The sequence below is a fragment of the Pygocentrus nattereri genome, chromosome 20 (assembly GCF_015220715.1).
Source record: "Pygocentrus nattereri isolate fPygNat1 chromosome 20, fPygNat1.pri, whole genome shotgun sequence".
NCBI classification, from domain to species: domain Eukaryota; kingdom Metazoa; phylum Chordata; class Actinopteri; order Characiformes; family Serrasalmidae; genus Pygocentrus; species Pygocentrus nattereri.
The window spans coordinates 29,224,948-29,249,334 of NC_051230.1; the positions used below are offsets into that span (position 1 = coordinate 29,224,948).

At 40.4% G+C, this 24,387-nt stretch overlaps 1 protein-coding gene across 9 annotated transcripts in view; it reads right to left on the reverse strand.

Moving 5' to 3' along the window:
* Window positions 1–4,870: 4,870 nt before the first annotated feature.
* Window positions 4,871–24,387, reverse strand: part of arvcfb (ARVCF delta catenin family member b) — a 325,507-nt gene continuing 305,990 nt past the window's right edge. For 6 of the 9 annotated variants that reach the window (XM_017709694.2, XM_017709689.2, XM_017709687.2 and 3 more), the window contains 6 exons: window positions 20,129–20,240; window positions 18,023–18,110; window positions 16,086–16,139; window positions 14,305–14,396; window positions 9,251–9,363; window positions 4,871–6,150 (listed from right to left, as the gene is read on the reverse strand). In XM_017709694.2, the coding sequence (XP_017565183.1) occupies window positions 9,262–9,363; window positions 14,305–14,396; window positions 16,086–16,139; window positions 18,023–18,110; window positions 20,129–20,240 (448 nt within the window). In that variant the 3' untranslated portion in view covers window positions 4,871–6,150; window positions 9,251–9,261. The remainder of the gene's footprint in view (window positions 6,151–9,250; window positions 9,364–14,304; window positions 14,397–16,085; window positions 16,140–18,022; window positions 18,111–20,128; window positions 20,241–24,387) is intronic. The other 3 variants (XM_017709693.2, XM_017709695.2, XM_037531888.1) reach the window with 3 other exon arrangements.

The following is a 24,387-nucleotide window of genomic DNA, read 5'->3' on the forward strand; positions in this document are numbered from 1 at the left end:
ATTCTGATCAACTGTGAGTGGTACTCCTGGAAAGTGGAAGCATTTAGGAACCACAGCAACTCAGCCACAAAGGCTTCGTTTACACAGCAGGTAAAAGTGGCCTGAATCTGATTTCCTCGCCAAATCTGATTGTTTTGTTTGGCTGTTCACACTGTCTTTTAAATGTGATCTGAACGCGACATCTGAACAGATCGGCTCCTAAACCGACCCGCATGTGCAAAAGAACAATACTTCACTACGCGGCTCGTCCGGAGGTAAACAGTCATGATGGCCAGTGAATGCCTGACGCTCCCGGAGCTCATCTCCCACAGCGTGCTCGAGTTTGCCGTAGAAAGGGCACGTTATCTGGTCACTTCTTTGGTTCGTGTCCTCAGATTCTTTAATCTGTTCTCTGACGCTGCGACCTTGGGATCCTCCAGCCACGCTTAGCTGTTTTGTTCGAAACCTCTTCAAACCCCGAGTGACTGCGATGAGTTTCTTCTATTTATTTGGTACAGAAACATCAGCCTAAATGTTTATGATGGCGAATGTTGAGTTGGATTGATGTAAAATTTGCACAAAATCTGATCTGGCTGTTCAGACTGAGTCACATTGCCGTTGGTCGGATGCAGATTGGATTTCAGTACCACATATGAAAGCGTCTCAAATCGGAATTGAAAATGTCAGATTCAATGTGTTATTGCTGTTCATACAAACACAGACACACATCTGTGTCACATATTTAGAAAAACATTGGATTTGGGCCACTTTTACCTGCTGTGTAAACGTAGTCAAAGTGTCAGACTACGTAAAGTCACAGAGCTGGTCGCTGAGTGCTGAGGAGCATAAAGCATAAAAGTCTCCATCACCCTGCTGACTCAATAACTACAGAGTTCCAAACCTCGTCTGACATCAACATCAGCACAAAAACTGCACCTGGTGCTTCATGGCATGGGTTTCCACTGCTGCAGCCAAGCCTTACATCACCAAGCACAGTGCCAAGTGTCAGATGGAGCGGTGTAAAGCAGCCACCACTGGACTCTGGAGCAGCGGAAATTTATTCTGTAAGTGACAAATCAGGCTTCTCCATCCGTCAGTCTGATGGGTGATTCTGGGTTTGGCAAATGCCATGAGAACATAACCTGCCTGACTGCATTGTGCCAGCTGTAAAGTTTGGTGGAGGAGGGATAATGATATGGGCTTGTTTTCAGAGATTGGCCTAGAACTCTTAGTTGCAGTGAAAGAAACCGTAATGCTTCAGCAGACCAAGACATTTTGGACAACTGCAAGCGTTCAAATTTGTAGGAACAGTTTGGGGAAGAACCTTTCCTGTTACAGCATGACTGAGTGCCACTACATAACGTAGTTCCATAAAGGCATGGCTGGGTTAGTTTGGTGTGGCAGATCTTGACTGGCCTGCACAGAGCCCTGACCTCAACCGCATGAAATGCCTTTGGGATGAAGTAGAACGGAGATTGTGAGCCAGGCCCTCTCATCCATCTTGACCTCACAAATGCTCTGTGGATAAATGGGCAGAAATTCCTACAGACACACTAAAAAAACTTGTAGAAAGCTTCCCAGAAGAGTGGAAGCTGTCACAGCTGCAAAGAGGGTCCAACTCCATATTAATGCCTATGGATTTAGAATGGAATAAAAGCTCCTGTAGGTGTAATGTGTAGGTGTCCCAATACAAGCTTAGTCCATATAGTGTATAGCTACTAGTATGCTTTGTGTGTTCTCCTTTACACTTTAGTAATTCAGCATAGAAAAAAAATAACAACAAACTCAGCACAGTTTTTTCAGGCATGGTTTATTGAAAACACACCAAAGTGATACTCTACAAATTTGTATTTTTCTGTTTGATTCTAACAAGTGCAGGCCTCCTCTCTGGGTATTAGTAAAATTAACATAATACATTCCATCAATGTGGCGTCATTCTTGAGCACTACCAAAGCATGAACATCTTTCTCGATCTATGTACTCAAACCCTTTGAATGTGTCTATTTTAAAGTATATAATACAATGTAATACAAGGCAACACCCACCACCAGTCTAAGACTACACTGAAGACATGGAGTGAGTAAAGGGGGAAGGGGTATGTGAGGGAAAAGGGTGGGGAGGGGGAGGAGGAGGAGGGAGGGAAGGTTAAGGGAGCAGTAGAGGCGGAGGAGAACAACAAAGAGTTGAATATAAAACAACACAGTTATTCTTTTTCTAACACAGAGAAGGGTTAAGGCACATATGATAGTTACAAACACGTTTGCTACCAAGTTGTACATTGACTTTTTGAGTTTTTCGGACGCTTTGAACTTGTGATATCTACAAAGGTAGGTCTCTCTTGATTCCATGTCACCTCCCCTCGACCCCCCCCCCCCCCCCCCCCCCATTTTCACCTTGTTTTTATTTTCTATAAATATACAATCTGACACTGATTCGCGCTCGTGGATCCGACCTCATCAATATTACTGTACAATACCAAAATCCTTTGGTTGTGTACTGCGAAAAAGGCAGTCAGGAACAGACAGACACGACATGATCCATGAACACGCACAAGACGCTCTTGACACGGGGATATAGAATATATTTCATCTTCCAAAATTAAAGTTAATACACAAAGCTACTGTTACTTTTTTGTTAGAAATCTCTGTTATAACACTATGTAGAAAAAGGATGGGGAAAAAAAGACTGCAAGCTTTAGAGTGTCACGTGACAACGCAACTCAGAAGATACATGCTGCTCACTTAGTGGATAGAAACGATGGTGCCTTCAAGAATGTCCATCTGACGTCCACTGAGCGTAAGTGCAGACTTGAGCTTCATTTCGTGGCAGGTTTTCCAGCTCTTTCAGAAGAGTTCATCAAACAGAAGGGAAAGTGTCCCATTTCTGTGTTTCTGCCGCTCCTCCAACGTATCGTTCTGCATTCCATTTACAGAATGGATAAGACTTACAAGCCAATGTACATCACAGAGACATACAATCAATATCTTTACATTTCGTCATGCTTGCTGCAGATATAATTAAAGATGCAGCTGTGCATGTGACCAAAAAAAGTGTGGGTGACGTCACACGTTTCAAAATGTAAAGGAGTTCTGACAACTTGTCCTAACAGCAAGCAGCACAAGTGAATGATATAACCCAAACGCTTCATTTAGAATCAACACTGGGTTGGCTACATTTCATTTTGGAAAAATGAAAGTAGCATAGGGTGCTTCATCCCTTCATTCAGGAGCTGAAACTTTCACTCGGATGTCCACAACCCAGATCAAGTTCTTTTTGAGTGGCTGTTTGGAGATGCCTACAGCACCTGTGAAAGCAGAGTGTAAACTAATCTGTCTAATGTTGTCAAAAAGTTCTATTTGCTAGGACACAGATGATTGGTCATCTCGCCAATGACAAAGACAACAGTGAGTGGTCAAGTGAGTTCATGCCGCCTGTCAAAATCAAGCAGAAGATGAACAAAATACATTTTCACCATCTGAAAAACTGCATTTGCATTTCAAAAAAATGTTGACATCCAAATAAATTGTGCTTGGTGTGCGAAGGTCTTCAGAGTGTGTCATATTTGATGGACCTTGCTGTTTTCTCCCCAATTTATTCATATTCAATTCCACCCACTAGTTAGGACTCCCCCAATTACACAATACCACCAGCGCTAAGAGGGCGAAGGCTGGCACAAGCTTCCTGAGACCTATGAAGCACCATCTTTTAAAACTGGCCCTAATGCAATGTCATTGGACAGCTGAGTGAGCTCGGAGCAAAGTGCCAACTGCCAGATATTACATCAGCAAACAGACGCCTGACTAGCATTGTGCTGAGTGATGGGGGGAGAAGGGGGGCCCATCTTATCCACCCAGAGGGAGCAAGGCCAAATGTGCTCTCTTGAACTCCTGGCCACAAATTGTCACCATGATAAGGCCAACACTTTGACAGCAGCCCCACTCAGGAGCCTGGACCTTTCTGTTTTTAACGCTTATGTTTGCCCAAACAAAAATACGGCAGTTAAGCCAGTCTTTCATCAAAACAAGGGTAAATTGGCTTAATATGGATTTTTATTGAAGACAGCATGCTCCCATTTAATTTTGGTGCTGGTCATATGTACACATCTGAAGTGACCTGTCACCTCAAGTCACCTCAATTTTGTCTCTTGTGGATTTGAGGTCACTCTTGTTGCATGTGGGCAGAACAAAAATGTTTTGTTCAAAATAAGAAATGAGTTTACAAGTTTGTTTCTCACATTTTTTTACCCAATATTAAGAATGGCAAATTACAGTAGGGACAAAGAGAAAAGGGGATGTTAGGCAACCCTGTCTGGGTCCTGTGACTGGTGGAATTAGTTGAGTCATTATTTATTTGCATAAAGTTGTCACTTGTTGCTAAATCAAGTTGTCTATATCCATATGATATGACTAGACACCTGTTGCTCTGTCACTTGCTCTTGTGAACACAAGGTCAGCTGAGTATTTCAGTAGTGTATTTGTGTTGACTTGATGTTTCCAGTATAGACCCCCTAAAGACATATAAAGAGTACATTTGAGAACACACTTGCTGTTAGGACAAGAAAACTGTTCTGTCCCTGAATCTCTATATTGGTGTGTGCGTCCACCCTTTTATCCACCTTGATGCCTAGTGCACTCCAGTCAGCACTGTCCAATCCATTAATCCATTAGGTAAGCGACCAGGCTGAGAGTGTACGAAATGTGGAAAGATAAAATTCTTTTACCCTTTTTGAAAACATAGAATATAAATAGACGATGAACGTTGCTCTGCAGCCTTTGATACACACCATTAAATTATTATTTTTTTCTTTTTTAAACAAGGCATTGCTTTATCCATTTCATGCGATCCCAAACTGTTTATGGATACACACCTATCAATGAATAAAGACAGAGAATTTTACATTGGTTTTGTTGTTTTTTTCCATTTCATGATCCTAATATACATTTAGAAAACCAACAAAAATATAAGACGCTATAAGTTTTCTCCGCTTGATGCAGAAGCGAGTGATTCTGCCACCGAAAATATCCTTCTCTTCACGCCGTCCACATAAACAAAGTGAATCTTTTTTTTCTTTCATTTCATTTCTTGATGCAAACCAAACACAATCTGCAGGAAAAAAATAAGTCGGTATAGCCCAGCAGTTCTCCGCAGATCAGCTTATTAAGTGGGATTCAGGATTAGCCGTCTTGATCCAACCCAGCAGCTTTCCACACTCTTAAATGGTAATGGAAACAGTCAGATTCAATCTTGCCTGAAAGCAAGATCAAAAATGCTAAGGTTGCTAATAATCAGTGGCAAGTAACGTAGCTCTTTCAGCATTATGAGATGCTAACCTCCCTCATAAGCTTTGACTACTAGCATCATTCGCATTTTGAATTGTTCCTTTATAGTAGAAGATGCTTAAAAAAGGACACAAACACAAGGTAGTGAATATGCTAAATGCTGATGAATGCTGGTCCAACACCCTCGGATGCCTAAGTGCTCCCAGACCCTTCAAACGTAAACCACAACTAATCCTTTTCCTCTAAATACAAACACAGACAATCCTCAATCCACCACAACATGCCTTCTGTTCCAAAAAAAAAAAAACTCAAATAGAACAAACCAACAGAAAATAGAAGAAAAATATACACTGCACCTCCAAAGAGGGGAAAGCACAGAACAGAAACCAATCAAAAAACAAATATAAACAAAAACAGTCAAATTTCACTTTTTTGACATCTGACATTTTAGACAAAACACTTTTTCCCCCCTCTTCAACTTGTTCCAATACACATCCATGTCCTCCAAATCACCTTCTCTTTGCTTGCTATACACATCCATCCAACCATCCATCCATCCATCCATCAGTGATGGCAAACAATGGTTAGCTAGCACTCAGCCTGAGCTCTGTTAGGGTTCTTCATCCAGTGGGAATGTACATGTTGGAGAAAACGTAGTTCACTCGTAGTTGTTGCTGTTGTTGTTGTGGTTTACAAGTCTTTCATTTTGCTTTATCTTGCAAAAAACAGCTCACAAGTTTGGCTGCCGAATGAAGTTTGCATGGTGCTTTTTTCTTCTCTCTTTTGTAAAAGTCTGCTGATGAGTCCACATCGCGTGGCGAATGGCGGAGAAAATGGCAGTGGTGACTTGGGAGATCCTTGTGTAGATGTCACAGCGTCTCTGTGGCTAAGCCTGGGAAAAAAAGACCGCAGGGGGACGACAGCAAAGACAGATCAGATCAGAGACATGATATATTCTTAATCTATGTGCACAGAAAACCAATCAAAAGTTTGGACACACCTACTCTTGAGGTTTTATTGGATTTTTAAACTAGTTTGAACTAATACCTTTCAAAATTTTAAATTCTTCCAATGTTTAAATTACACTGAAAGGCCCAACATACATATTTAGTTATCAAGCTAAAGGTTTAAAAATGACTTTGTAAAATATCTCACAGTTAGTCAATTACTTGGAGTAACAAGGCGATAAATACAAAACAACTCACATTAAATTTTGCTGTAATGTCACACATTGTGGAGAGAAGATAAGTTGGAAATAAGTGGCTGATTCATACAGCTTTACATTTTGTGTAAATTTCATGATGAATGGCTCAAAATTACTTGGAAATAAGTCTGATTACATTTACTTACTTTAGAAGTGAAGTAAGTTTTTTCCTTCTTCAGTAAAATGAACATTTTGGAGATATGAGGTTTTGTGGACAGAATAGATTTAGGCCAGTAAAGTGGGCTCATTCAACTTAACAAATGCTGATCAAGAAGATTACTTCTTCTTTTACTTAGGCCAACACCAAAATGCTGTAAATGCTACAGTTGTCCCGTTTTGAATTTAAGTATAAATGACCTCAGTTTTGGTGGTTGGTATCATCTTTCAGTGCCATTGTCCTTTAACAGGTTTAGCTATTAAATTACCGTCGTTTTCATTTGAAGAGGACTATTATTAACGAGGAGGTTCCACAAATTACAGAAGGTCATTATCTCTGGAATTGATTTATTACTTATGGGCTACTGGATTAAAATCATGGAACTGGTCAGTAATCACTCACATTACAGCAACTGCCCAGACAAAACTAATCCAGCTTGATTAAGGCACGAGTAAATGATATGTTATGTTCTGTAATGTACTATACTGTTCTATAATAATGTACATTGGGAGCAGCACAGCATTGCCAGCAGAGCAGCGCCACCTGGGGAAGTGGGAGGTTAAGTGCCTTGACCAAAGGCACAACTGGGCACACCCAGTCAGTCCTGGGATTTGAACCTGTGACCTTCCAGTTGCCAGTTCACCTCTCTTAAAGGATCCAGTTAAACCACAGTACAAATTATTGCTTTTATTTACAGCCCAGATTCAGTTTGATTTCCAGGTAACAAGTCAGGTCAAGAGGCTAAATACACAAATATTTCAACTAGATAAATATTATAAATAGATACATTTTATAAAAAGCTCAAGGGTACAGACTTCTATGGCCTTTTTACCCAATATAACTACCTGCTAATAAGACATTTTACCAATTTAGCTTCCTACAATGAAACTGATGTCCTCCAAACAATTATCCATGCATGAGATATTTTACCGTGTCCTTTATCAGCTTAATAGCTGGTATATGCTGGGTATTTCAGGGTAGTTTAAATTGACTATGTTACTCAAAATATCTACACAGTAAAAATAGGCTTCAACTTCACCTTTTTGATTTATCCAAACATACTTTTTTTGGTAAAAATGATTAAAATCATGCATCCAAACTTTTGACAGATGGGCTATATATGATCACATTTACAGAGTACTTAGAATCCCATATGAAAACATAACATGTTTACATGCCCGAACTGCATACTCCCAAACACTGCATTTTCCATATGCAGTACAGTATTTTCATATGGGATCAAGGAAAGCTAGCACAACACAGATCACTAACCATGTTCTACCATTACAGCAGTACATGGATGGATTTAGAATGAATTGAAGTGCAGTAACAAGAATGAAGATGGGAGAGGGATGACTTTCATGAAGATGATATGAACACAACATGTTAATAAGCACAATGTACAGGTAAACTTACCATACTATGTCTAAACCTAGATAGAAACTCCTACATAGAGGATCATTAGCCTATTCTAAGCCCCAGTTAGTGAGGAAAAACTTTTACATGAGTCCCATCACCCAATATGTATCCCAAAGGCAACGTACCCAAGGTCTATTTGACCCTGAATGAAGTGAAGCAGGATGAGATGGAGGGGAAGGTGATGAGATCGTGTTTGCAAAGCTGAAGCAGGACGAACCAGCAAGAAAACAAAAGCCAGGACTGCTGGTAATGGAGAATACCAGGATTCCAGAACTTCTGCATAATCGATGAGATGTAAACAGTCACTCAGAGTGGTTTGATGTGAAATGCTTCACTGTGGATTTTACCAACTCTGATTTCTTTACAGTGGTGGTGATAGGAACCAGGTGTCGCAATGTCTATATAAATATAGCCATTTTATTTACTATTCTACTATACCTGCATTTTTGATGGTAGTAAAGTAGTGGTAAATCTGAAAAAAAAAAAAAAAAAAAAAACAACAGAGTAGCACTGATGCAAAGCACAGCTTTTCTGTTAAGAAGCTGTGCTTGAGTACCCACTTGTGGAGAACCTTCAGTCTGCTAAACATGAGTGAGTGAGTGAATGTGCGAGTTACAAGCCAGGTCTATGAAGTGCTTTGCATTTTAAAGTCCATTTTCTTTGGGGACCATTGCACCTTATTTAAAAAAATGTTTGTCCAAAAGCTTTTTGTAAAACGTTTGTAAAACAATGTCTCAAGCATCAGGGAGGATATTTATAACCATTTAATGGAAAAGCTTACTTTGAGGGAGCTTTTAAAGGCAGTAAACTCTTCAGATAACTGGTACCTATCATCACCACTCTAAACAGATATGACTGGGTTTCTCTAGACATTTGTTTACATCATTTCATGCAGAAATTTAGAAATTCAGTAGAATTTCTTTTCAACCCAGAGACGTTAACCGTGAGATGCCTACATAGGCAGTTGTGTCTTGTTGCCCGTATTTGTGATGTACCACTGTTTGTCCCAACACCTAGGAAATTCTATCTTTCATGAAAAATATACGACTTTAAACAGACAGACAGGCACAAGCTTTGAAAGGATTGTTCTCTCGGTCAGGCAAGGCCAAGAAACATCGCAAATCAAAGGAAAAGCAGCGTGCAGGTGTGCATGAGGGTTACAAAATCACAGTCCCAAACAACGGAAACGGAACCGAACCCAGCAAAACCTACCATGCATGCATTTACACCCAGGAGTCAACAGGCTGAGGCTTGACATCGCAAGCGTCCACAAGACTGATCGCTGGCCTGTTGCTCCGAATGTAGTGCTTCCTATTCGTGTCATTCTGCAGCAAACAGGAGGGTTAAAGGTCAGCGTAAACAAACAAACAAAAAAAAGACAGTTTTAACAAACAGAAAAGGACAGAGTCAGAAGAGGGGTCAAAGCAGCAAAGAGTTAGTCCTCCTGGTGAGGAAGCATCAAGGAAAATGAGACAAAAGTAAGAGATAAAAGGGAAAAAAAACAAATAACCAATTCCATGCAAATCACAACAGGCAAACAGGGAGAAAACTTTCTGAATTTAATTTGAAAAACAACAACACTGTAGCTTAAGTGATACTGGAGGTGTGAAAGCGGGGTTGGCGTGGTGGTCGCAGTGCTTCAAATGAACACAAGGGGGAGCAGCTGTGAGGCCACATGGTACGAAATCATCACCTTTGCAGTCTTTAAATGACTCCATAAAAAGGTTTCATGAACTTTACTGGATTGCATGTCTAAACATCTACTGGGATGAATATAAAGAACATTCAGCTTAATCCATAGATGTCACAGTTATTATGTGGTGTAATTTGATATTAGTTCTCACTGTTCATTGTAGTGGAGAAATAATGTTAAAAGCGCAGATTCTAAACTTTTAGTGATGCCACATTTGTGCTTGTAAATAGAAGATTTCCATTATGCTTTGAATCTGATGAAGTTACTCAGTTGAGGTGTTCAGTTTTGTCTTGCAGGAAAGAAAATTGCCATGTTTTTTTCCTTTTTTGATCAAAACAAAGACTGTAAATGCAAACATTTAGTAAAATTTTGCTCTGACAGAATTGGTGACTGTAGCCCCCTAATTCATATACAGCCTTTAAATGGTTTTAAAGCGATTACTTCAGTACCTTCAGCAGACTACACTGGACAGTGCTGGCACGAGGACTATGAACAAATCAATGAGCAGCAAACCAACAAAAGCTGTTGAACCATTGACTGTATATGGACTATTCTACCAAACTAGTTCAAAGTGTGGTCCCCCAGTAAAAAACAATTTAAAAAACAATTAAGTCTTCAGACCTTAGCTATTTGCAAAAATGATGACTTATTTAAACCAAAGCCATTAATTGTGATAGCAGTATATAACATCATTTATACTGTACTTTTTATTAGGTGAAAGATTTAGATTTATCATGAGTTTAACTTTTAACTTAAAAAAACAAACTTGTTCTCATGTAACTACCAAAACACAAAGAATTTTAGTTCATCGGAGAAGCCTTATTTTAGCCACACCCCTGCATTTATAGCAGGAAGTGAGACTGCCTCCTTGTAGCAGTTAGATCCAATTGTTTTGAAGCGAATGTGTCACAAACTCTGAAAATCTGTGTGAAATGTTAAGAACTGTCAGTTTTTAAGTGATGAACTTTTTTGTTTCAGTAAAAAAAAAATTGACTTTGTGTGTACAATTCTTCAAAGCTGTGTTTGCTAGTCATGTACTACCTAGCCCTTTTGAGTTCTGCTCAAAATGACCTTAAATTGTCACTACTGGAACATTTGGTACAGATTTGGTAGTATTATTGTTGTTTTGGTAGTGACAAAATGGAATGTTGAATCAGTTTTTCTAATAAAATACATTTGATTAAAGCAGAGCAAATGGATTTTAGTCCAAAGGCCCAATTGGAAACTGTGTTCAAATGATTTTTCTTCAGGTTCATATAAACCCTGAAAATAAAGTACTGAAGTCTGATGTTGTCCATTCATACAGCTTTAATAAAACTCAGTGCTTTATGCTCAGTGTCTATCGAGCAGCTTGACTGTGGTGGCTAATCAATCCCATCAACCAGACGGCACTGAATGACTGAGGCCCACTTAACTGACCCCTAAAGAGGCTCACACTCTTGCGAATCGATGCCCTCCACCACCCAGTTTAGGGCCCACGCATGCTGTCTCTAGCATGCAAACGTTATGTGGTCTGCTGTAACTTATTTTGATTGGGAGCTTTGATCCAGTCCCCAGAAGGATGTTCTGTACGAGGTCAAGCGGAGGGCCATCACTTCCCCAGCCTGAGATATTTGCATGCATGGGAGCAGGCTGGACAGTTGAGGTCTGCAGCGGTTTTTAAAATCTCCATATTAATGACTTCAAAATCACTGCATTTGTGCTCAATTATCTGCCATTTCAGGTCTGCAGCTTGTAAATTAGAGCGCCTTAGGTGAGAGAACGGACTTCACAGACATGGGCTGCTGAAGAACCCTGGGTAACACTGTGCTTGAACCTTGCTACATATAAATTGACATAAACATGTTATATACTGTCATGAGGTGTCATGAAGTGTCATGTTACCATTACCCATAATTGTCAAGACAGATGCCATACTATTTGATGTCATAACAGCTAAATAGAGTACAGTTAGCAAAAATAAGCTGTGACAAGATCAAACATTATGATATCGGTCATCACTGCTAACAACCATGACAGATATCACAACATTGGTATGGAATAAAACCTGTCCCTAAATCTGGTGTTAGCAGCAAACATTTATTTCTAATTCCTCAATATTTAGTAAACTAGGAGAGAGAAGTCTGGCCATTCACTAGTAACCCAACACAAACCAGAAGGACAGTTATTGGTAGCAAGAGCCATTATATACAGCTTTAGGTAACAGACCCAGTGATGAGGTCTGTTACCTAAATGAGCAATGAGGTTCAATTCCAAACCTGGACAAGCACATCAAACTACAGCAATAAGGGTTGCTACCTGCCTAGTCCTGGACTACACAGCATTCTGAGTGGGGATTATCTATTGAAACGAAAAAAAAAAAAAAAAAAACAGTCCAGAAGCAAGCTTAATGCCTGGAAACTGACCCAAGACGCTCGTGGACTTGACTCCTAATAGTGCAGTAACATGAACAAACTGTAATAACATTACCTGGATAAGAGTAAATAAGATATATATAGCATATTTTGCTCATATAGCCCAGCCCTACTTCAGAGAGTCTTGCACCCTATACGACTCCCTAATTAAAACATTGTGCACTATGAAGGGTGTAGAGCTCATGTCATAACCACAAACATCATCAGAAGACCATATGTTGCACAAGAGTTACCCAGCATTGTTGCCATCCTGCTCTGGAAAAAGAGATGTATGAGCACTGATTATCATCACCATGCTGTACAGTCTTATGCTGCGTTTACATTCTGATGATAGACGAATGACTGGAAACCAGGTGTTCCATATCTTTCGATGACACAAGGACAGAAAATGCCACGGCCAGTGCTCAACTTTTATTCATTTAAATTTTTCTGGTAATACAGAAGCTAAACACTTTTAGCCAGTTATGTACAACAAATTCCAAATTTTGACAAAAATACAATATTTTATGTATTGAGACACGTTAGCCCTTTTGGGTGAAAACAGTGACCAACACCAGTGGCCAGCACATTTTGAAGCCCATAACAGTGTTTTTCATGTCAACATGTAAACAAGTGGCCTCAAAGTACCAGCCAATGAAACACAATACAGCTCGTCACATACTTAAAATATGTAATATAATATTTTTCTCCTACAGCTGAAATTGACCGGTAGATTTACTTTACGCACAGAACATAAGTTCTATAAAATAAACTTAATGTTAAAAGCAAAAATAAAATGCAGCACACAAGAGTGACCACTCAAAGGAAAAGTCTGACAAGAACAGGAACACTGCACACTAAGCCAGTATGGTTGTAATTTAGCAATAACTAACTTGGCTATTATTCTAATTTAGACTGATATCTAGTTATAATTACCTTTGTGGATTCATTCACGACACAATGGTACAGTGGTGTCAGAATTGGAACGGAATTATTAAACCCATTGAGAACACAGATTTAACCACTTTTACTAGCATTAACTTCACTCACCTTCAGCAGAAACTATAATGCCAGCACAACAGTTTTAATTTGGCCTTAGCTAAACGCTTGTTAGCAATCTTTTTGCTTGTCTGGTCTGTTTAGTATGTCATACATGTGTGCACTCAAAACGAGTTCCTTTTGCGAAATAGTGATTCTGACTCTGATAAGAGTCCCATATAATTCTACTGTAAAAGTAAGTTTACTTGATTTCATTGGGCACCAAAATATTTTAACCTAGTGGTTCCAAAACGCACTTCGTCAGATTCTTCATAACTTTCATATTCCATAAGCTACATTCAGAAGGTGGGTGTCGTATGAGGCTTGTTTCCAGTCAAATAGACGGGTCATGTCATTTTAAACCCTTATAATAAAAGAAGCTGAATTCTCAAGTTTTTTTACATTTTTTTTACATAGTTTTTTTCACAAATCTGGGTTAAACTATAAACAGATGGCATCTATTCAGTGATCGGCTCTGTAAAAATGATTTTTATAAAATAACGCAGAGCGTCGAAGATTTCTGGCTTTCAGCAGTAAACTGTGAGGATACAGCAATATGTGTGATCATAAAACTTGTTTTGCTGATTTTAGGGGACCTTTTAAAATAAATATATAAATAAATAAAATAAACATGGACCTTTATTTCATTCAGTTACTGACTTTGCTTTACAATTTGGTCACAAAAATTCAGATGGACCAAAGTATACCCTGGGGAATAAGGTTAAATGCGCGGTATTGATTCTACTACTAATAACGACATTAGTAATAGTAACAACAATAATTATTCCTATTATTACAGTAACAGATTGTGGTAAGCAGTGGTTTGAGATAACAGAAGAATTGCTAATCAACATTGACTATGATTTAAAAGAATGTATTTGTATAGTTAAGATTCAAGTTATGGGAAACCGGGCGCCACTTGATTTGAGTTTGAAACCCCTGATGTAAACGCAGCATAAACATTTACAGTTTGCTTCTTTAGTTTCACAGTGGAGCTATGAAGCTAATAGCTAAGTAATCAAGGCTTATGTTACTGCAGACTGCACACTGCTAACTAACACCAACTTCAGTCTCACAACTATAATTAGGTTAAAAGCAAAACTGTGTCAATGATGTGCCGTTTAAGTGTTCTCAACTCTCACCTTCAGTGGTTCCCGCTCCATCAGGTCTGATGAGCCATCGCTGGTTTTGTATTTGCAGTCTTTGTCCCTTTGGTCAATAGTGGAATAGCCGTCTGTAACAGAGGAAGAATACAGACTACTTTAGTTGTGAGTTGTATAAAGCGCTGCTGATCTTCTAAAGAGTTGTGACACACATGCAAGACATATATTGTGATATATCTTGTATGTGTTGATGTGTTGAGGCAGAACATTTCATTACCTCCCTCCTTCAAATCATGTCCTGATCTCTTTGCCTCTACTTCTTGCTACCATCTAAATTTCTCTCCCTCACCCACCGCTCACTCCCCCCAGCCCACACACTGTCCAATTACTGTCAGTCAGGCTTGCCCAGAGCCCCAAAGCATCGTGGAATGTGAGGCAGCATGATGGAAGGGTAGCGTGAGGCGGCTGATGAGTGCACTCCTCATCTGCATGTGCCCGCCGGGAACTGATTTAGCTGAAGTTTCTACTACTGCACCACTGTCGCTAATGCTAATGCAGCTGCTACTGCCACTATAGCATATACACCTGAATTTACTACCGAGGCTTTCTGCTTCTCGCAACATACCAAGATTACCTGCCACTTTAATAGAAACCACAAACTTGTAGCTCCACTTTGCTGGTGTACAATAAGAGGGTGTAGCTCATATGTTGATGCACAATTAGCCAATAAGAGCTAGCCTTTCATCAATGTTCAGTTTCTGACCACAGAACCACTCAAGGGTCTTTGCTGTGCTAAAAATGACGAGTACAAGGTGGGTGTTTCCAATAAAGTGTCCAGTGAGTAGAAGCACAAGGTAGGTGGAGTTTATAAAGTGGCCAGTGAATGAACACACAAGGTACAGGTTTCAAATAAATTGGCCACTGAGTGGATATACATGGTCGATTTTTCTAATAAAGTGGCCATCTAGTGGAAATAATACATAGGTGTTTCTAATAAAGTGGGTAGTGAGTGGACATACAAGGTGGGTGTTTCTAATAAAGTGGGCAGTGAGTAAACATAAAGCAGAGGTTTCAAATAAAGTGGCCAGTGATTGGACGCATAAGGTAAGTGTTTGTAATAAAGTGGGCAGTGAGTGGACATACAAGGTGGGTGTTTCTAATAAAGTGGCCAGTGATTGGACGCATAAGGTAAGTGTTTGTAATAAAGTGGGCAGTGAGTGGACATACAAGGTAGGTATTTTTAATGAAGTTGACAGTCAATGAACGTATAAGGTGGTGTTTCTAATAAAATGGCCAGTGAGTGAAACTGCAAGGTGCTAGTTTCTAGTAAAGTGGCCAGTGTTGCGTACTGATGCTTTTAAACATGGCCCTCACTTGCATCACTTGAGATTCCTCTCAACACAGTCCTGTAGCACTGACTGCGTTGAGAGAAAGGGGCTTTTTGCTCAGAGCCTCTAGGGACCACAATGAGGCTGAGGAACAAAGAACAACAATTTTCTACGAGCTCACTGGACAGAGAGAGGGTAGATAGTGATCTAAGGAAATGGACAGATTCCCAGAGCTGGTCACAAACACCATGTTAAAAGAGGAACTTCACAGACAGCATTAGAACCAAACTCATGACTGCAAGCATCGTGTTAGAAAAATCATTTTCATTTGATTAGTGAAATAAAAGGGGGTTGCCTTTAAGGCAAAATTTACCTTACAGTCATTCCCATTCCAAGAAAAGAAAAAACTTTACAGATGTTAGAAGGTTTAAGACTGCATTTCCACAAAAAAACTACTGATGGGCTTTGAACGGCATGCAAACTCTCTCTTACCTGGACCCAGCTCGTCCATAGGTATCATAGCACCACTGCCACAGCCTCTGTCGCCTGCAAAGCATTCAAAGGCTGTTTCTTTCATCTCTTTACCACATGGCCAGCTTTAAAGCGGTGCTGGTTTTCACAAAAGACAGGTCCAGAATTTAGAGAAGGCACACATCTTCCATACTGAGGTAAGCTGAGGATGAAGTGGGAATGGCAGCTATGTGCACCATACGTATGCCTTTGGAATCGGCTCGGTATAGTGAGATAGCAATAATGGAAAACTGAATTAAAAAAAGGAAATGCTGTCGTGTTGAAGGCTCCTCTCTTAATGAGATGCTTGGAGCTCAAGTGGATGTACAATCACTTACTTTAGCAATACATGTAGTGAGGGATTCCTGGGATGACGCCCACCTACATGCAGCCTTATACTAGTCCTTCGTATTGAAAATTATAACATTAAAACCCCTGGCTGACTGTGATTGATGAGATGGGAATGCAGCTCCACAGCTCATCCAGAAGATGGCATGTGAGCGTAGACTGATCGTGCACTCATGTTTATTATGGTCATGAACAACAAAGCTAAGATGTCCAACAACACATGGCTGTTGTTGCCCCTGTCTGAGTCTGCTAAGATTAGTTTGAACTAACATTAACATTGCCTAATGGTAGACTTGTTAGTCATTCAATGGTTTGTTTTTGTGCTAATGTCACCTACAATACATGGCTGAAAGTATGTGGACACTCCTAATTAGTACTTTTGGGTGTTTCAGCCAATAAAATCAAGCATACAGTCATGCAGTCTCCTTAGGAAGTAGAATTGGTCATCCTAAAGGCTTAGTGACCTTCAACATGACACGGACATTATAGGATGCCTCGTTTTCACCATGGCAGGTTGTCAAATGTCTGCCCCGCTAGAGCTACCCCTGCCAACTGTAAGTGTTATCATGAAGTATAATTGTCTAGGAGAAACATTAGCTCAGTAGCAAAGGAACATCAACAGAACTGCTCAAGAGGAGGCTCATTGAATGGGTTTCCTTGGTTGAGCAGCCACACACAAGCCTATGGCCACTATGTGCAATGCCAAGTGTCAGCTGGAGTGTTGTAAAGCACACTGCCACTAGATCTTGGAGGAGTGGAAATGTTCTCTGGAGTGATAATTCATGCTTCACTACGTGGCAGCCTGACAGACAAATCTAGGCTTGGAGGATGACAGGAGAACACTACCTGACTGAATGCAGAGTGCCAACTATAAAGTTTGGTGAAGGTGGAATAATGGTCTTGAGCCTTTTTTCAGGGTTTGGGCTCAGCCTGGTTTCAGTGTAGGGAAATCTTGATGCTACAGAATACAATGGCATCCAAGAAAATGCAGACTTTGAGGTAACAGATTGTGGAAGGTCCTTTCCTGTTCCAGCATGAATGCACCCTGTGCTCAGATGAGCTGTGTACACAAATGGCAAGCTTGGTATGAAAGCCCTTGGCTGACTCCAGCCACATCCAGAACCTTTGGGATGAACTGGAATGTCGATTTTGAGCCAGGCCTTCTTGTCCAACATCAGTACCTAACCTCACAAATGCTCTTGTGTCTGAATGGAAGTGATTCCCTGCAGCAATGTTCAAAAACCTAGTGGAAAGCCTTCTCAGAAGAGTGGAATCTATTATAGTGGTGAAGTGGGACCAGCTTCAAATTAAGGTCCATGCTTTTAGAATGAGGTGTTTAACAAGTACATATGGATTCCACACACTTCTGGTCATATAGTTACTGCTTCTAACACAGATAAAGTATTCACTCTCATATGTATAGATTGTTCTTAGCATTTGCCATCTTCCAGTTTTTGTGTTCTCTTTTGCATGAGTCAAGTTGAGCGTGCAAGTGGTAGGACCATTGGTGACCACTAAGACTCCTGCGTCCTAAGGTTGCAGGTGTGTCCACTTGAGTTTCTTGTACTAACCTTGGTTCTTCTCCATTAGAGGCAGAGTGATGTCATCGTAGCCTGGCTTGCCGCTCTTAGAGCCTTTGGGAGCACTGCTGGCTGTGGGCTACGGGAGAAGAATGCAGAAATTTAGCAGAATAGCAGTGAGACGCTGATAAAACAGTATTCCTGCCATGTAACTCATTCTCCCCCTTCCAGGGCATTTAGATCTTGGTTAGCTAGAGGAAATGTGCACCTCTGTACCAGTTAGGGATGCACACAGCTTTAGCAATGCGCTTGATATATCTTTCTAGAAAGATATCAGATATCAGCAACAATGGCTTCAAATAAACAGAGTTGTTGTCTTAGGACAACTCTGTTTTAGGCTGTTTTGGGGTTTTACTGGTTTCTGATCAAATAAAGTCTCGGCTTTCATGCTGTGTCAATATCAGTGTGAAATTCAAGCAATACACATTTTGCTCTGAAAACTCAGAATAAAATGTTTAGTAGTTTGTTTTCTCTCAGAATCGAGTGAACATTAAGTCAATGTTTCTCAGTCTCTCTTTCTCCCTTATCCCAAAATTAAACAGTCCATTTGTGTAGGTTTATATATCAAAAACAGTCACGATTCAGTTTTAATGTGTCCATTTTTCTCTATATCTCTTAGAAAGAAAAACAGGCTGTTTTTGTTACTGTGCCTTTAAGACTGATGCATGAAAATGACCTCATACTAATTGGTTGCACATATTCTACCTCATCCCGAAAGCAGCCCAGGTTAAAACACTACTCATAACTTCAGTGTGAGTTGGATGGGCTAAACTGCTGGATATTTGCAAATACACAGTTTTTTGTGACATCACAAATTCAAAATGGGCTGTATTACAGCTTACTTTCCATATATGGGCTGTGTGGGTTGAGGACATTATGTTTTGAATATTTTACATAAAATATCACTGACCTTTGGTTTTCCATGATATGGGTCATCAAGGCTGATTTATATAAATGAGCTCTGTTCTGATTGGCTGCCTTTATTCAGTATAATTAGGAAAGCAGTCCATGCTGAAACAGCTGTTATAAAAGGAGTTATGAGTGTGAATAGGCTAAACTGCTCTGTGCTAAACAGGTGAAAATATGCATATACACTGGTTTTTGTGACATCACATTTACAGTTACGGCATTTGGCTGACGCTCTTATCCAGAGCGACTTACAATTTGATAATTTTACACAGGTAGGCCAAGGTGGTGTTAGGAGTCTTGCCCAAGGACTCTTATTGGTATAGTGTAGGGTGCTTGCCCTGGTGGGGGATTGAACCCCAGTCTACAGTGTAGAAGGCAAAGGTGTTACCCACTACACTAACCAACCACCAATCACAAAAACAGTAAATTCACACACTGGTTCTTTTTGCTTTTTTGGCTTGTTTTCCATATTTGGACTATGGACTGGAGAGTGAACGTTACTTTTGAAACTGAACAATGTTTACATGCTACACCAAACTTTGATGAAAAATGGGGAAAATTTGGTCTTCCATGATATGGGTCCTTATTTCTTATGTATGCAGATGACCTCTGTTCTGACTGACTGTCCTGTATTGTGCCTTATTTAGAATGCAGTTGAGGCAGAATGGCTGTTATATCAAGACCTCTAGGCATAAATTTTAAACTGGGTTTAAACTGCTGTAGGCTGAGTAGTTGGTTATATGTAAGTGCATTGGGTTTTGTGACATCACAAAAACAGTGAAGTATAAATGAGCTGTTTTTGCAGTCGGCTGAAAGACTTTCAAAGATATATAAAACTCAGAAAGTGGCTCTGGATCAAAGTGACTCCAAAGGATGGTACAGGTCACCCATCTATAGAAGAACCAAGGGATAACTCTATAGAAAACTTAGAAGATGCTTCATACTTTCAGCAGAACATGCTTGGAACTTTAAGAGGATTGTCCCATTAGCGCAGGACCCAAACCCACTAAAAGCTCTCAAGAGCCCTTGATGAAGCTCTTAGAGACACACAGGGCACTTTTCAGTGGGCAGGGAAGTTGATGAGGGTCAGATCTTGTAAGTAAGCTAGCAGATGAAAGATGCAGGAGACGGAAAGAGGCACAATTTGCTCTGTTCTCTGTCTCAACTCCATCTGAATCTGTACCCCACCTGAAAATGGGTTTTGCTCCAGCCATCCTTGGTCAAGGTGTTCCGCAGCTCCTTGTAGCTCCAGACGGTCTGCAGGATGTGCGAAGCAGCCTTAGTCTCTCTGGCTGACTGGCTATGGGACAGAAAACACAAGATGGTGGTGTTATAAGGAGTCCAGCACCCATTTCTTTTAGGAGAAAGACACTAACAGCTACCACACAAAGGCTACATTCACATTACAAGCCTTGTTGCTCAAATCTGATTTCTCTGACACGATGGGTCACACTTGTTTAGGTAAGTGACTCAAATCACAAACTAACGGTCAAAACGAGCTTCGCTGAGAAGATAATTAACTCTGATCGGCACTTCATTATTAGAGCCAGACGAAGGTGGAAAAAGTGAGATGAGCTGCTTTTCCACCATTTACAGGCTTTAACTGCTGTTTGGCGCTGCTGCCAGAGTAACACTGAGTGACGGCACTTGGCAGTGGGAAAAAAAACACAAGAATTCCGGTCTGAGGGTCACCTTAAGGTCACATGGCAATGAATCGGATACATATCCAATCTAGCACAATGTATGAAAGTGGCTCAGGTCAGATTTGAATAGACCAGATTTGTGTCCACACAGCCCTGAAAACATCAGCTCTAAGTCACATTAGGGCAAACATGGTTCACATAGTGGTGGTGGGGTCTTATCATCCCCCGTGACCTACAATACTGTGCAAAAGTCAGAGACCACCTTCTTTTATTTCCTATTTATTTCCCTTCATTTATTTCACATTTCCAGTCAAAACATTGGAAAAAATAGCAGAAAATATATACTAGGCAGAAAACCTTTTTTCCCCATACTTTAGTGTTTTGCTCTTTATTTTTATTCTCACTTTCAGTTTCTCAAAGAAATCTACAGGGATATATTTCCACACCTCCAAAGTTCAGTCTTAAAAGTTGGTTGCATTTTCTGCTTCTCACCAACCAAATAATCCAAAACACATTCAGTGATGTTGAGGTCTGGACTCTGGAACGGTCAGTTTGTTGTTATGAGAACACCAGCAGCTTCCTAGACATACGTGGGTCATTCTACATCAACTCCATCTGGGGCTTTCTGGGGTTTCCATGAAGAATGAGTAAAAACTTCCATTTTGCTCACAAAATCATGTAATTTTTTACTGCTACTAAGTTTTTCAGTTAATATATTGTTCAAGTTTGCCCAGTTAGCCTTCAAACTGCATTTTAAATATTAAGTTAAGCAGCCTACAAAATGACTAAAATACAATACTTAAATGCCTAAAATCAGCTGTGTTTTCTTCAAAAGGTATTTGAAGAAGAGTGCAATTTTGGGGGGAAATCTGGCCCCTGGTGGGATCTGTGGTGGGATCAAAGTCACCTATTCCCACAGTTGGACCCCTGGTTGTTTCGGGGGCCACAACTCCTACTATTTTCATTTTGTTAGCTCATCTTATGATCTGCAATTAAGCAGTCCAAGTTTACTCCAATTCAAAGACCCAGAAGAGAGAGGCAAATCACGAATGAAGCATGCACTGATTTTTCTTTAAAGGGAAAAAAGTTAATCTAACTCAATTGATGCTCAGTGAAGGAAAAAATCAAACCTGATTGGGCCTTTAGCAGGTAGATGGGTGCGAATAATAGAAATTAGGTGTGAAATGAGGTCAGATGGGACTGTCTATTGAAGAAAGGATGATTAAAAAGTCCTTTTTCTTCTCTAGAGGTATGCAATGTTTTCCAAATCAGTGAGTGCAGAGGGCAAAATTTCATGCTCAGAAATCATCACTTTCTCCCCTGGCTCTGTTCTTGGGAACTCTGAAAAACTAGAATATGCAGAAAAGGCTAGATTTTTGTTATAATAACATGCATAGCTTCTAGAACTTTCATTAATATTAAATAATTCAGGGTTACAACAAATAAGAGCCTGTTTGCTAAGATGACTAAACAAATGCATATAAAACAGCTCTTGAGATTAACAAGCTGCTCTTGCAATATATTTGTCTAAACAAGAATACAAAGCTGCATTTAATGATAAAGTGGAATTCCATTTGTCATTGGAAAAAAAAAGTTCTGCACCCCCCCCACTTTTTTTTATCTCTTTCCTTTTGCAGAACCAATATTTCAGCTTCCATTTCACAAATATTACAGGAACAGAGTGTGCTTATAATTATTATTCACACACGGAATAACAGTCTGTGAACCGACGTTCGCCAAGGTTTTAATGTCTTTGCGAATTTTAATGTCTTTGCGTAGCTAAAGGGGTCTGGGTGGCCTAGTCCACCACACTTGGCAGCCAGTCTCTACTCCCAGGTTTCTGATTGCTTAAAAGTAAAATAAGTGCCACTGAAAACATTCCAAAATGTCACTCTGCCTACAGCTTATCAAGCTAGGGAGCTAAGTGAAAACATGACAGCGACGAGAAAATCGCAGTTCTTACCCCTTCAGTCCTGACATCTTGGCCTAGTGCTGTAAAGAGAGGCCTGCCATCATGTGCTGTTATAGTAAATCCTGCATTTAAGGCAACTCAATGCAGTAGGCTAGCTGATGCTTGTCGACTTCACTTCAGGATTATCACTGGGACATAATGCGTCCTAGCTGGCCTCATCAACCTGTAACCCAACCCCTCCTAAAATTAAATCCAGCCTACCAGTTTGACTGGTTCTTATGGAAGGCCTGATTATTGAAAAAAACGAAAGTGTGTTCTTGAGTCTAAGTTCAATTTTTTTTTCTGTTACCATCACAGACAAAAATATTTCTAGTATTACAATTTATAAACTTAGCATGAAAAACACAGAAATACAACTGGGTTGTTTCTGTATGCTCAGCAATTTAGAGGTTGATTGAAATGAGCTTTATTTTGCCATTACACCTTGTGGAGGCATCAGAATGCACTGTACTCAGTGTACAGCCAATGACTCTAAGGCTATGTGGCTTCATGATATTAACCAAAGTCATGTCTGGAACTTCACTTCTCTGCCTGATCAGGACTGTGTGTTTTTTTGAGAGACGCTGGTGCAGTGATGGCATTGTGAATGTGGCAGCAAATAGTACTTTTTCGCTTTTGTAAGCTTTTATTTTCTGGCACTACTCAGAGTTTAAATCTGTCTAAAACTCAATTACAGCCTGTTGTTTTTGCTGTGACTTCTACTGCTTCAGTTTTGTGCTCTATACTTTTCAAAAAATTCACACAAAACAGTTCTTTTTGAAGCATTTAAAAATGTACACTGCTCAATAAAATAAAGGGAACATTCAAATAACACATCCTAGATCTGAATGAATGAAATATTCTCATTGAATACTTTGTTCTGTACAAAGTTGAATGTGCTGACAACAAAATCACACAAAAATCATCAATGGAAATCTAATTTATTAACCAATGGAGGCCTGGATTTGGAGTCACACACAAAATTAAAGTGGAAACACACACGACAGGCTGATCCAACTTTGATGTAATGTCCTTAAAACAAGTCAAAATGAGGCTCAGTATTGTGTGTGGCCTCCACGTGCCTGTATGACCTCCCTACAACGCCTGGGCATGCTCCTGATGAGGTGGCGGATGGTCTCCTGAGGGATCTCCTCCCAGACCTGGACTAAAGCATCCGCCAACTCCTGGACAGTCTGTGGTGCAACGTGGCGTTGGTGGATGGAGCGAGACATGATGTCCCAGATGTGCTCAATCGGATTCAGGTCTGAATGGGCCAGTCCATAGCTTCAATGCCTTCATCTTGCAGGAACTGCTGACACACTCCAGCCACATGAGGTCTAGCATTGTCCTGCATTAGGAAGAACCCAGGTCCAATCGCACCAGCATATGGTCTCACAAGGGGTCTGAGGATCTCATCTCGGTACCTAATGGCAGTCAGGCTACCTCTGGCGAGCACATGGAGGGCTGTGTGGCCCTCCAAAGAAATGCCACCCCACACCATTACTGACCCACTGCCAAACTGGTCATGCTAAAGGATGTTGCAGTCAGCAGATCGCTCTCCACGGCGTCTCCAGACTCTGTCACGTCTGTCACATGTGCTCAGTGTGAACCTGCTTTCATCTGTGAAGAGCACAGGGCACAAGTGGCGAATTTGCCAATCCTGGTGTTCTCTGGCAAATGCCAAGCGTCCTGCACGGTGTTGGGCTGTGAGCACAACCCCCATCTGTGGACGTCGGGCCCTCATACCATCCTCATGGAGTCAGTTTCTAACCGTTTGTGCAGACACATGCACATTTGTGGCGTGCTGGAGGTCATTTTGCAGGGCTCTGGCAGTGCTCCTCCTGTTCCTCCTT